Here is a 15,036-nt window from a genome sequence, read left to right on the forward strand (position 1 = left end):
GTTCAGCTAGATCAATATGCCGAAGCAAGAAGTAAAACGATTGCCCGTTAAGCAGTATCCACGTTTGACTGAGCACGATGCAAGAGATCCAAGAAAAGACGTCATTGTGTCCGTAGTGTGAAACAGAAAGTCGTTGGTTACTGTTCCAGAAGCTAAAGTCGGACAGACGAACTTATAATGGACAGCATTGCGAGAGGAATACACAGCAGGGTTATACATAATGAGTGGACCATGTGATGAAACTTTGGTTTCATTCTAAGATGAACATTTTTGTTTGTAAGGTGGGTGTGCGTCGAAAGTTTCGGCCGATTTTTGATAACTCCCAAAAAAGAAGTAAAGAGTTTTCCAGAACGTAATCTGTGATGTGCAAACTGTTGCAGGAATCTTCTGGAAATGAAGATCTGGAGCAAACACGTTAGCAGAGCAGTTGTGTATGTAGAATGGTGTTTGCTTTTGGCAATGTTTGTCGTCATCAAATGTAGGCTATATAACCCAAGAGAATGCGAACGTTGGCATAATAGAAATTGCTGTGAGTCCAGATGAAAATTCACCTGAGCGCCTGATGTAAACACAAAGAAATACGTAGGCAGCAAACAATAGAACATGTTGTGTTTCTAATCAGAGAAACGTTTCGGTGCAATGATTTTGAAACCAGTACAAGAAGTCCTGCATGTAGCAGAAGAGGGTGTGGCGTCGTCATCATTGTCATCTTCGTCATCTCCGTCGGAAACTGGACTACTCTGAGCTGGAGCCATTCCTGTCGCTGTTGTTAAATCAACTTGTTTTCAAGAATAAAGTTAGCAGTACCAGCCACATTGAAACACGTGGGGTGTTTTCATCAGAATGAAGAACTGGCAGTAACGGCCACAAGGATTGAATCACGTCGGGATTGTCACCAAAATGAAGAGCTTAAGTTATCTTACTTTAACTTATGTTATGTTAACTTAATTTACCTGTTGAATTATCTGACTCTTTTGTTGCGTGTGGTTAGAATAATGCACTGCAACCGATGGTATCACAAAACTTGTCTAAACACGACAGAGGAAGAATTCAAAGCAGCAGAAAATAATATAAAGTGGAAATGCATCCAGTGCTTAACAATGCCAAGGATTTCACTTAAATCAAAACCAGCAAATTTCTAACACCATATAGACGTTAAAAAACGAAACGGTAAGAAAATAAAACGAAAATCAAACATAGTTGTTGCGCTTTGTTAGGCTTATTAAACAAAAATATTGCAAATTAGTCACAGAAAATTAAACGTTTTAAAAATCTTAATAACGTAGAACGATAGATATCGTATAAAACAGAACTCATAAACCGATTACGATTGCGATGCGTAGAACTCATAAACCGATTGATTTCAAATGAAAAGGCTGTTCGTTTGTCAAAAAGAGACACATATGCACGTCAGTGTAAAAAACATTACAACACAAAACAGAAAATGAACAATCGGTAGGTAGTGATTTCAAATCTAAAAAAGGCGAAGGTTGACCATATTTTATAGTAAGTAGGCCCATACAAAAGTAGATTGGCTCTAACTTCCAAACAATTCCTTATGGTTTGTTAAGATAAGGTAATCTCAGTAATTTTTGAAGGCGAATAATATGTGCCCATAAGAAACAAATTCTTAAATATTTTCACTTAATCGTTAGTGGTGGTTGTATTCCCTAACAATAGTGGTAGTTTTGTTTTGGTACAGTCTTCTTATTTATATTTAACTGTAAACTGACAAGGTTTGGTGGTGTACAAGTACTTGGACCAGCGAACAGGATTATTAACATGTTATTAAAATTTTTGTTCGCCAGCTTTTGTTCGCCCGCTTTTCTAGGGAGTAGGGTAGCTTTTTCCAAATTTGAGAACCGACAGCATTAAAATAGAGTAATAGACTCTACCTTTTTGAAAGGAAGTAGCGTTCGAATCTTGCTAATGTTTGACTTTTTTATTTTTTTGGTCGATGTCGATCTTTGATAAACTTTATTCACGAGAGATGAGAGTTTGATTTGGAGTAGGTTAGTTTTAATTTAATTTTCTTCGGAAAAAATGTCATAGGCCTATTTTTTTCTTTAAAATTTAGCGTTTATTTCAATTACCAGTAAAATAGTCACTCTCATTACTTTTAACTTTAGCATATATTAATTTTTTGTAAATTCGCCTTCATGTCTTTCTGAATACAGTTTAAAACATGCAAGATAGTAATGATACAAATTGTTACCAAAATAGGAGAATAGGCTACCAATTGCGTAAAGTAAGTATATAGCTTTTTCCAAATTCAGTAACCGGTAGCCGATGAAATAGGTGCTGCCTTTTTCGATTTCTTGACGTTCAGAGCTGGGCGCACTCCTTTAAGAAGCGATCTTGAGAGCGACATTTTTTTAAAAGAGGGATTGCCCAACTCTGCCAACGTTTCCTTGCAAAATCAGAACAATTTCCTACATTATGAAGTCCTAGCTGACATGTTTTTCGATTTCTTATTTTTCCTTGCAAGTTTAAAGTGATTTCCTACATTATAAGATCCTACTTAACACGATTTCTTGCACGTTCATAATGGTTTCTTATGTTAAAGGATTCACGACGCACTTCTACGATTTCCTACATCTTGTGCCCGCCGTTACTGGATTTCCTTTATATGGGCTACTATAGTTTGCTGAAATTAGAGTTGGAGATATTTCCTTGGTTTCTTACATTTCCTAGTTTCCTACTTTTAGTGTCAATTTTCTGCACTGTATTTCCTCAGTTTGCTATTTTCTAAAACTAGTGTTGCCCTATTTTTTATGATGAAATAGTGACAGCCTTTTTTAACTTTCCTGCAGGCCTAGCACCATCTGGAATTAAGTTTATCTAAGTTTCTGCAAAGCACCCTACTTCGAATGTTCAATGTCCCTTTGCCTTAAAAAAAAGTAGCAAAACTCAAGCCTTTTAGGACTATTCTAACTGGATGTCAAGAAGGCAATATGAATTGTGTTTTTAAAACTAATGCTTTTTCGGGATATATCAACGTGAAGCACTTGGATTATTCCAGTGTGGGATATTCAGGTAGGATATCGTATTTGATCAACTACCATCTAGGCTACCATAATAAAGCTCAAAATTTTTGTCTGGTATTCAAGTGCACAACCAGATGACGTCACAATTTGAGTAGCTAGGGTTTGGTTTACAAAAGTATCCTGTGGTTGTGCACTTGTATACTACACCCAATATTTTAAAGGTTAAGTTGTGAGCATAGAGTATAGGGTAGCCTAATTTGCGATATGTGTATATACTTGATTCCTAGCGTATTACTGCAATTTTAACAGTACAGATTTTGTACTATAGGCATGTGTATTACCAGTAGTATCATATATTATTTTACAAAACAGTTTTTTCCCACATTTTTAACATGCAAGTCTTTATCATTAACTGCAAACACATTTCATTTCATCAAAAACTAAAGTGATGGACAAGCCAAAAAAGTTGACCTTAAATCTCATAATAGAGCTTGTCATTAAGTTTATCATACAGTCGAATCCGGTTAATTGCATAGTCAATTTGCCAAGCCTTTTTGTGCGATTAAACGAATTATGCGTTAATGCGAAAGTGCAAGTTCCACTTATTGTCTTACTTGACGTGCGAAGCTGATCACGTGTAAAGACGTCAACACGCAAAACACTAACGTTTATTGTGTATTGCGATCATCCATTCATTCAAACACGCAAAACATGCTTTCTTGCATTTGTGTTTCTAAACGAACAAATTTGGCCATGTCCGCCCCTTCAAACTGTAGTCGTCACAAACAGAATTGTATCAAGTGCATGCAGAACTTCTTCATTTTTTGGTGTTGTCACAGCGATTGCGTCAGCAGAGCTTTCTTTATTGTTGTCATCTTTTTCAACTTGTTTGTTTCGTAAAACTTCTTCACATATTACGGCATCATCTTAACGCAATGCTTAAATGAAACTAAAACAGTGCGAATGTTGATGTCTGCGTATTGACAGCCACGTGTTAATGCTTAAATTTGGCATTGTCTGTTTGATTGTTTCGTAATAAAGCGCAGTACAAGTCGCAAGGCTTACGCATTGCGTGTGCGCTCACAGTGCATGTTGTTTTCAATTTTATCTTTTAAAAACTTTTGAATAATCGAATAAATCACCTTCATTTTTATTCAATTAAGCGGATTATGCAATAAACCGCTATGCGATAAACCGAAGTATTGTCTTTACAAATGATAGACTATGGTTTGGGACTTGCACTCTTTATGCGATAAAACGAATTATGCGATTATCCAGAATGCAATTAACCGGATTTGACTGTAGTAGGTTTTGAAAGTGTTTAGTGGTTGAGCATTTACTGCTCAAAATTTGTAACAAAAATTGCAAATTCATTGCTAATTAATTGGGATGTCAGAATGTGAAAACTATATGCATGACTAAGGTGTTTGGATCAAACATGAGTATAGCACATTTTCTGTGGATGGTAAGAAATAGATATGGTTGTAGCGTAGATCTACTTGAGTGTGTACAGAATAACTTGCCTTATTTATACCTAACCTAACATACAGTTGGTGTGTTTATACTGGTGAAGGTAGATGCTAAGAAGCTACAGTTCCCTGAGCTCAGTCTTGGCCATTAGCTTTAGTCTTGTCTAGTACAAATAGCAGTAAAAACACAACTGTGTTATTAGAGTGCATGTGTTGTCACCTGTAATATTTCTATGCTAAAAATATACATTATCTGCAAATAATTGTCTTCCTGCGGAGTCGCATTTCATCTAAATCGTGTTGGCTAGGCCACCACTACCATCTATTTACAATTACTAATTCAACAAACAGTCGACAGTTTGCAACAATCACTTTTTAAAGAGCGGTTGCCCAGCTCTGTGTATTGACCCGTTTATTTAAAGTCAACACGACATGCAGTACAAAAGGTTACATATCATATATGTTTTCTTGCTAAACCAATTTTATTTTGGAAAATTGTTATTTGCTGTGGTTTTTGGAAACATTTTTCAACCAATTTTTATTTATGAGTTTTTTTATTATACAGACATTTTAAAGCCAAAGAACAGAATTGAGGTGTTACTGTAATCATGGTGATCTTATACACAAAAACTCTGTAAGTTAATAAAAATCCTTTCCCTCGTCTACTTACTGACAACTATTCTTTGGTTTGATGCCACCTTGGTTAGAGATATTGAAATTTTTGCCTTTTGTCCTGTTTGGTTGCCCCAGACCAGCTGGTAAATCCGTACATTTTTCATGAAATTGGGTTCATAACAGAGATTCTGCATAGTAATGCGATCACCTCTTTGTAATAAATGATTAGGTGGCAACATCAGATTGCACCCAACATAGTTGCATCCATGCAGAATCAGAGACGTACGTAGGGTTTTAAGTGCCTGGGGACTGAGGGGGTATTTGCGCCACCAACTGTCAAGGTAAAGGAGATAAACAAACACCAAAGGAGCAAACTATAATGGAATTCGCTTAGTTCCCAAGTTTGACCATCTGAAATGTGCAAAGCATAATTTAGGTTTTTACGTCTCAAAAATTACTTCATATGAAATATGTTCCATATTTATACTTACAATAATAGCTGAAAATTTATGGCGTACAATTTTAAAACGTTGTTTAGAACAATTTTGTAACGTCACATAACTCACCTATTAAATAAGTTTTCTTAGATCATATAACCGATAAGTAATCGCCCACAATAAAATGCGATGAACGAAAAGGAATAAAGATGTGAAAATGTCAATGGCCCCCAAAATTATGTTTGTGATTGGCATGGCGCAGTAATGCACTTCCTACTATGTTTGTGCGAGCAGCATTACATAGGCCCAACGGTCTATTCTTGACAGTTCTTATATAAAAAAATTTTGACCAAATTTGGCGCACCTGGACACAGACATCCCCACTTGCCCACTTAAACTAAGCTCTTTCCAATCTAATACTCAGACTTTTACTGTTGAGTCATTTGGCACTTAATGCCATTTTTTGGATTACTGAGTCTGTGTTTAAATATAGTCGCATACACTCTATATACTAAGGTACATATTTACTTGTGTTATGTATTACGGTATTCATACTTGTTTGGTGCGGTACGAATGCCCAAACATGTGTAATTCTGTGTGGGTGCAATCTCATGTGAGTGCAATCTCGTGTTAGGTTTAATTTCGTGTGGGTGCAATTACGTTGAGTAGGATTCCGGGTGGGTGCAATTACTATGGAAACAAATGATTGCGTTGCACAGAAATTGTGTGTTGTGCTGTTAAATACAGCTATATTGCTGTACTGATAGATATACTGACGTAGTTTGCCTCGAGTATCTTAGTTTTTCTATGTGTACCACTACTTAAGTTACTGGATATTTTCTTATGCAGGTATAGTTATGCCATCAACATGGATCAAATACATTGAGCTTTCAAGAAGCTGGATACTTTCATGCCTACTTCAAGTTTCTAGTGAAAAACTAATTTTTGAAATGAAAAATATGGATATTGAATATTTCCCTGAAAGTTTTAAGTTAAACATCAACACAAGGGACTTGTCTGAGATTACAAGTTCGCATTGGAATAATAGTCAAGTTCTAAATTTGCTTCAGATTCCATTTCAAATATCTTATGCTCTTGTGGGTGTGAAAGATTCCGTTCTGATTGGGAAAGTTGAAATAACTAATATTCTAAACAAGCAAATGGTAATGGTTGCGAATTTGGAAGATAGTTTGCAACCATATGCTTTGTCCTTGGATGCTGTCTACAAAAAATTAGAAAGGTTAACAGCTCCTGCTTTATATTATGGTGGCATTAATGTGCCGAAACATCATCAGCTGTCAGATCCTCCATCTAATTGCAAGTTGTTCTGCACAAGTTACCAAATCTCCTACTTACATGTTGATAGATCTGGAAATCTTAATCCAGGCTCATTAATTGATATGTGCTACAACTGTGCAGAAGAGGGTTTTCGTTCTGGTTTTAATATGCATTTTATTGGCAGTGTTTTCAAACATGCTACAAAATGTGTCCAGGTAAACATTATGCAAAGGTTTTGTGCTGTTAAAATCGTGAAAATATCAATGTGGATTGATGTTGCTTGCTCAAGAACATTACATTTTACTGTGGAAAATGGGTGCAGTCCAGTTTGCAGTGTAATGATAACACTCTGTGAATTTAGTAAAACCGGGATAGCTAAACTTTAATAACATTTAGTTTTATGCTGTTACTTGCCTGCAACCTATGCAAAACATGTTAATATGTATTGTTTATTGTCATTGTAAAATATTCCAGTTTTTATGTACAGTACTATCTGACAGCCATCTATGCAAATAAGTAGAATGTTGCAAATCGAGATATGTTATCTTATTAATTATGCATACAAACTTACTCTGCACCTCAGTTATATTGAAGCTCTATTGCCACTGAATAGGGTGACATTTTTTTGATTTCTTTTTTTGCAAACATAATGGATGATATTTAAACATAATTATTTGAGGTTCGTTTCCGTCTTGTTTTTATGCATTTTAGTGTATGTTCGACAAAGTGTTGCTATATGACAATTTCAACAACATAAAAGTTTAATTTCAAACACGCTAAACTGTTTGTATGAGACCCTTTAAACAGGGGAACCGATTAACGTTTTGAAGCGAGTCAGTCATGCTTTCACAACATTCCAAATAATTATTAGTGAATTAAATATTTTCCTTGCAGAAATTTTTGAAAAACAAAATGCTGTAGTCCACGCAAAAATTTGTAACAAATTTGCATATTTGAGTAAAGTCAAAAGCAAAAGCTTATGTTATTTAGCTTAGTTTATATGTAATCTGTTCATGAATTTAAGTCTGAGAAACGTATGCACAATTCGGTTACCAATTAATGATGCTCTAAAAGTTGTCGTTTTAGAAGCCACAAAGACTTATAGTGCAACTTAGTAAACAGCAAAGCAATAAATACAGCAACATTGGACAAGTTAATATTGCCGCTTTGTTGTATATGTAGTCGCAGTTGATTTCACTTGTGCAACAATGCAAAGTAGCGTTTAGTACTGTATTTCTTGTGATAGTAGTTGTCGATCCATTTTGGAAATCATCGGCCATCGCACTCTGCACAAGGCATGAAGATCGTTTTATTATGAGAAAACGTAAAGTTTCTCGATTCAAACTATGATAAAACAAAACCAGTTAGCCTACTTAATGTCAAGTATAACGAGTGGTGATTGGTTACCAGGTGAAAATTTCAACTTGCCTTCTCTGCAAAGGTTGGACAAGTACTACTAAGACTAGGGCATGCGCAATCTTCTGAGACTTGATTTGGAAGAGGAAGTCCCCTGAAACAGCCAATCATGTAAGGGTAATCGGTCGTGAGATGGTACCTATGAGATAAAGCAATCACCAATTGAAGAAATGAATTCGTTAGTTTATGTACAATGGAGAAGGGTAAAGTTTTTGTAACAAATGTAGTCCTTAATTCTGTACTGGTTATCCGTATTCCTGTTTGAAAAATTATAAATTAATATTTTCTTGTTTGCAAATTTCATTTATGTTAGGAATTCTACTTTTGGTGTTTCTTTATATTAAGGGCGGCGCCACATAGTCGAAATGCAACTTTTGAATGATCTCTAGTCAGCGCTTAACAGTTTTGTGACCAGAAAATACTGTAGGCCTACCTCAAAAAAATTAGTTGTGAAACATATTGCTTGAATGAAGAGCAATTGAAGATTATGTTTGAAATATGAATGTCACAATACAAACGTGATAGCACAAATTTGTCGCTATGCAATAACTTGGCTAGCTTTCGGGGATTAGCTCTTTGTTTGTCAGCACTTGACAATGTTTTACGCTGTCAGCCCAATAGCGATTGACGTTTAGCGCCATCGCCACCCTTGACTGCATAGCCATAGACTATTTAGTTCCTTTCTTAGGCATAGTGTTTTTTACATTAATTTTCAAACGAATTCTAAAATTAAGATAAACCTATAATTGTGACGTCTATCGTATGTGCCGTGGCATTCATCTAGATCTGCAGACGTTAATTTTCGACCAGTTTCGTCGTAAGGTCCGTAAATTGGAAATCCATCAAGCGCAACACCTTCAATATTAACCAGTATAATTTAATATTATCCCTTGTAATTGTTATAGTATTGGTAGAGCAATAAATTAACTGCTATCTTAGGCTTATCTTTAAGTCTTTCTTTCGGTACCGGGTAGCCTAAACTTTATGAGAAATAGATGCTTGCATAATAAGGTAGACTAACTAAAAAAATGCATATTGCATATTTTCATTACAAAAATAATTCGTACAACCATTTATAGCGATTATTAAAGATTAATTCTCAAAATTAAATGTTCAGCAGAACAGGTATTTAAAAAGTTATATTTTTCTTACTTACCAATAATGATATCAGGAGAATGGCAAATTATTTTCTGCAAACAAAAAGGAGGGGTAGAATAAAAATATTTTCCATCGGCGTCAATGAGACCCCAACAAATGTCCGCTTCATCGGTTACAGCAACACCTATAAAAATTGAACATCTGAGCGTAGACGCCAAATATGGGTATGCGCGGTACACACTGCTTTTTGTTACATACGAGAAACCCAGGTTATTAATGAAATGAAAACTTAAAGTTTGCCAAAAAGTTATAGTCTTTTTTTATTTGCAATGAAATATCCGAAAATCTTAAATACGTTCAAGCTGCGCCGTTGCAATGCGCTCTTAACAAAATACATTTAGCTTGGTTTTCATCAATTTAGTCTGACTCTATCGTTATTTTCACTCTGTTTAATCCGCTTTTTGAAAATTGGCATATCGGTAACGCATGGCTATGCGCGATAGCCTAGCCCTATACGATGAGACTTGAATTAAGCGCACTTCTGTTGTGCACAACATCATACAGCACAATTCATTCATCATAAATATGTGGCGGCCGGGTCACGCCATTATACAATTTTACTTTTCGTTTACTCGTTTGATCTATGTTTACATAGAATGTACAGTATACATTCTTTCGTTGATTATGCCTACCTTCCTTTACAAGCGTTTGTGTTTTTAACCACACGGTAGTTTATTATTTTGCGATTAAGTTTGCATTATATGCAGTACTGGTAATAAAGTTTTCGTCAGTTTTTCATTTGTCCGCCGTTCTACTGATAACATGTGTGTACGCAGCGTGCAACATCATGTATAGTCAGATATAGCCTACATCATTTCATATCAGCATTTCGCAACCATAGCAGACGGCCACAAATTAAAAACTATATTAGTACACTATGCCATTAGAATCACGTTTCGTAATTTCCGACAATACAACTTTTCAATAAATTATTTCTTTTTGGATATCTTTACCAACATATGGCTAGTTATCAATAAACATTTAATGCAAATAGTGATGTCAGGAGTGTTGTAGAGCATGACGTAAATCGGCGCAAAGTATCTAGAATTACGTTGGTACGTCTTGCAACTGCATTTACAGTGCTCGCAACGATCTTTTTTATATCCCACGTCACGCGGATGGTATCATGGTCAATAACGCATGTTAATCCCCACTTGCAAATCGCGAAACCGCAGTACTGTTAGCAACATATTGCATCAAAATAATGTAGGCTAGGTCGTAAATTACTGCACGGCTGTTTATATTGAAAAAAGAAGCCCTAAAATTGGTGGGATAAGTCATCAATCTTATAGCATACTGACGTAGCCTACTATGTAATTGTTCATGAATTATTGAATATCTATTCAACTTTAATTCGCTACCCTATGAAACAGCTTTTCAAAGTCAAGAATTAGGGGAATCCCCATATTTCAAAGTTCAATTTCAAAATCTGACGCCAAAGTATCTGAGTATATCACAAATTGTCTTACTCATAAGATATACGATACCTCCAAAGTATGGACTGTTACCATACTCCATTTAGAGTCTATCGCCCAATATGTAACAGGGCACGTAGGTTTACAAATAAATTAGGCGCAGGATTTATTTGGGAACAAATATCTTACTACAAACTCTCGGACATTTGTCAGCTTTTTTAGTTTTACCAAATTATTGAAATACCTGAATCGCAACAATTTTGCGTAAAAGGATTCATGATAGGTACACCATTGATTGCCACAGCAATAATTCCATGCGGAAGGCAACCTCCATCCGCAGTATTTAACATAACGGACGGTTGTTTGGGAATCAGAAAGGAATAATTTTGCGCCTTTATTCCACGAATTTCGTTCCCTTAAAAACAAAATCGAAATATAATTTTTTTTCGTTTTAGTATTGCTATTGGTGATTAGGCCGCGATATACGTAACACCGATATAGCTTATATATAAGTTTATAGTTATCAATGCCAACGTAGTAACGGTTTTGTAATCTCTTGTTACCTGTTAAATGATCCGGTATGCCGTTGCTTTTTATAACAAATGCTGACGACTTCGAATTGTTTTGAACGTTAACGTATCCTTGAAGCTTACTGAATGGCTCAACAAAATGGCGTGATTGAAATCTTGCAAGTTCCTGATCAGTAAGACACGACACTAATCGAAAGGATAATAAGATGATGCAAAGCTTCAGATAAATCATAACCAAAGGCCCCATCAGAACACTGCTCTAGCTCACTTAAGTTTCCCAGTAAAATTGTTCAGCAAAAACCTTCCAGTATAGCCTATTCCCGAAAATTAGTTCAGAGCACTAATGTTCATACTTACAAATCTAATGATTTCTGGAATGAGTTCCTAATGACGCGCTAGTTCAGTATAGTCATTAGCGCTTGTCGGCAGTGATAGTCATTTCCGCCGTCGTCAGTGTTTGTTGTTTGAAGTCATCACTTATTAGTTATTAAATATGCAATAGACGCATCAGGTAGAATGGTAGATGGCAATGATATCATACTGGTACCTAAAACATTTTTAGTTTAGTTTTTAAATATTCAATTATTCTTAGGTATGATATATTGCTGAATCGTATAAGTTATATGACGTATAGCCAGCTAAAAACAACCGGCTATTTTCGTAGATATTAGGCTACCTTCTTAGGCGTTTTGTGATCAGATAAAGTTATAGGTAGTCCTCAGTAAAATCGTACATTTTCTAAATATTGTTTTAAAAATGTAACCATAATCGTGCAAACATTTTGAAATTAAAACGTAGACTTAATTTAAGGTTGATCCAAACTCCAGGGCTTTCTACCTCTGAGGCCAGCTTCTACGTTCTGCGCAGTGCTGTAGTCTATATTGAGTTTAGCGCTTAGGCGATGCATCGCCGAATTTACATGGTGTAGTGCAGGGGTGGGCAAACTGCGGCTCGCCGGCATGTTTTTTGTGGCTCTTCTAGTCGAATCGTAAAATTTCAAAAAAATTGTAAAGGCTACCAAGAGTACCATTTATGAACGTTTCTCTCTTTTTCTTTTCCTTATTTAGGCCAGCATTGATGACAAGTTGTTAATTATCCAAATTTAATGATATTTTTCGATTGAGGAATGCAGATATGGAACATTTAAACGACATAAACTATTTATGACGTCATAAGTTCTTATGACTTGGCTCGTCAGTAAAAATTTAACAACCAAAGCAGCTCTCGGGTTCAAAAAGGTTGCCCACCCCTGGTGTAGTGTCTTCCCAGTCAGAAATTTATCTTTGGCCTTACTATGTGATATCTACCGCACATGTTAGGAACAAAGTTGGCCCAAGGTACGTCCGCCATTCAACAGCCAGAGATATATGTTAGAAAGAGGTCAGGAAATTTGACAATGGGCAATGCTTGGGCCAAGTATGGCGACCGATCATAAGCCTTATATAACCATGCAAGAGCCTGAGAAAAATTATCTTATATTTTTCTCTGGGCCTAGTCTTTACCTGACATAAAACCCTTTCAGTAACATTACTAATAGCTACGATCTTTTGCGGCTTAATGCAACGTATACGTTTTAAATGATATTTATTGAAAGTTTTACTTGACAAAAGCAAGAACGCAGGAAATTAGAAAATGAAACGAAGATAAAATAAGAATTCTTTATAGGTGAGTGTGTATTTCTTCCCCACTGCTGCAAGATTCGATCGTCCTCAGACAAAACGTGAGAAATGTGACACTTTAATGCGGCTCTTTTGGTCTTTAGGATATTGTCACAGCTGCAGCCCTCTTTTCCCTCCCACCATCCCAATCTCCGACTCCACTAAATACAAACTGGTGTTAAACATTGACATTAGGTTTAACATAGACTAAAAAATTTCACATTTTCAAACATCTACAATAAACACACACGAACCAAGAATGAATGCCAGCAATTTTCAGCAATGATAACAGTAAATGGAAGAGTATTTACCTTTCATCATCAGTTCGTACAAGACTTGATAGTGATCTTGCATTTTGGTTACATTCCTCAGCATCTGGCTCACTGGTTGAGCACTGCTGCGTAGTATACGCTAATCGACAGCACTTTTCATACAAACCTAATAAAAATAATGGAACAGGTAAGTCTCGTTAATCTAAATGAGTTTACACAAAAAGGTTAAAATGATATTTCCGTGATGTTTTGTTTCTCCTATTAGCGAATTACATGCTACAAGATTACAAAACCTCACAAAAATGTCTCAGTAATGCCAACTAAACAATATTTGTATTACCTGCGTATAGTCATACACAACAATTAATACTTAGGCCTACGTACTCACTTGACTGATAGGCTACAATACATTGCAGCTAAATAACTTCCAATTTTTTCTTCAACTTCCAATTCATACTAAATTGGCTGGGATTAAACTGATGCGCTAGGCTAACACAAAAGAACTAGGGGTTAACTAACAAGCACTATAAGAATAGCGCTAACTATCACTAGCAAACATGTGGCCTCACGGGCTCATCAGATCTAAGGACAGGAATTCAAGACAAAGAATTCCCATGAGGCTAGATTTCGTAAAAAAAAGCGCGAAATAAATCAATGCCACGCGATTGGTCAAGGGAAAAACCTTATCGGTAGAACTATGGGTAGAGTGATGACGTAGAAACTCTTCGGCGTAAAGAGAACAACTATAAAGGTTTGCGATTTGGTCGCCATGTTGAAAATGAATATTGTGTACGAGCTGTTGAAAGCGTGGCAGTGAGTTAGGTTTTATAACTACAAATGATTCCAAAAGGAACAATTTTGCGTTTTTACATAAAATTTTGAAAATGTACATTCCATCTTATAATAATAATTTATAATTAAGTTAACCGGTTAATTGTTCTACTTGCGCCTTGCATTTTATCGCCACTTATTGTAATATTGAACTACCACAATTATCATTACAATACAGTACCTACTGTGTGATCATTATCATATTATACAATTTTCACACCTACAATGTTGGTAATCATCTATAGTCCATATACAATTAATTGTTTCCAATTACCTGGTAGGCTTTCAGTGACATGCAGAAATAAGGTCTTTCAAGTTTGGTAAAAGGATACGTAAATAACAATCCAATATTTTTGATAAAACGTACATAAAAAATTTCGATTTTTATACCAACATTATGCAAGAAATTCTTACTTGAGGCAAGGTTTAGAAAGGTACCATGAACCATCGATGGGCTGTTTATGATAAACTAGGATATATGTAAGATTATGTAACTCTTTCTTACGAACAAACATATTACATACATAATCTGTTATAATCAGACATAAGTGATCAATTGGCCATACATAATCTGGTATAATTTCCGACTGGGTTGGAGACAAGGCGACAAGCTTTGGTGGGGCCCAATCATTCATGCCCATACGCCTATTTGCCAAGTTCAGCTTTATGAACTCCATCAAAACATTTCAGAATTAGGCTAGAGCCAGCTGTTGTTACATTACGATATAGATTTGGGCAAAAACTTAAAAATCAGCGTCGGCTTAAAAATAAAATATAGCTGTAAAAAGCAACACTGTGGGAATCAAAGATATAAGTCTGTAATCTTGCGAATACAAGTCCGATAATTGCAATAAAGTGATTTTATTGCTACCTTTGACAAAAAATAAAAAGGGTAGGGTATAAGCCTACTGCCAAACATATGCCGTTACCGTTGTTACAGCATGTAAATAGTGATTATAGCAACAAGATA

General features: G+C 35.7%; 1 protein-coding gene and 2 long non-coding RNA genes across 3 annotated transcripts; 1 reads left to right on the top strand and 2 right to left on the bottom strand.

The window, feature by feature from the left end:
• Window positions 1-1,891: 1,891 nt before the first annotated feature.
• Window positions 1,892-10,093, top strand: LOC143461708 (uncharacterized). Its single transcript, XR_013118072.1, has 2 exons — window positions 1,892-3,036; window positions 6,358-10,093. It is a non-coding gene; the product is annotated as an uncharacterized LOC143461708 (long non-coding RNA).
• On the bottom strand, window positions 7,646-11,681 carry LOC143461699 (uncharacterized). The gene is made up of 6 exons (XM_076959531.1): window positions 11,339-11,681; window positions 11,020-11,190; window positions 9,359-9,484; window positions 8,943-9,057; window positions 8,215-8,341; window positions 7,646-8,072 (listed from the first exon to the last, which is right to left on the bottom strand). The coding sequence occupies exons 1-6, from the start codon at window positions 11,550-11,552 to the stop codon at window positions 7,869-7,871; spliced, it is 957 nt and encodes a 318-aa protein (XP_076815646.1). The 5' UTR covers window positions 11,553-11,681; the 3' UTR covers window positions 7,646-7,868.
• Window positions 11,682-12,872: 1,191 nt separating this feature from the next.
• LOC143459959 (uncharacterized) lies at window positions 12,873-14,750 on the bottom strand. The gene is made up of 3 exons (XR_013117813.1): window positions 13,624-14,750; window positions 13,275-13,401; window positions 12,873-13,124 (listed from the first exon to the last, which is right to left on the bottom strand). It is a non-coding gene; the product is annotated as an uncharacterized LOC143459959 (long non-coding RNA).
• Between the last annotated feature and the right edge of the window lie 286 nt (window positions 14,751-15,036).

The sequence above is a fragment of the Clavelina lepadiformis genome, chromosome 1 (genome assembly GCF_947623445.1).
Source record: "Clavelina lepadiformis chromosome 1, kaClaLepa1.1, whole genome shotgun sequence".
NCBI lineage: Eukaryota > Metazoa > Chordata > Ascidiacea > Aplousobranchia > Clavelinidae > Clavelina > Clavelina lepadiformis.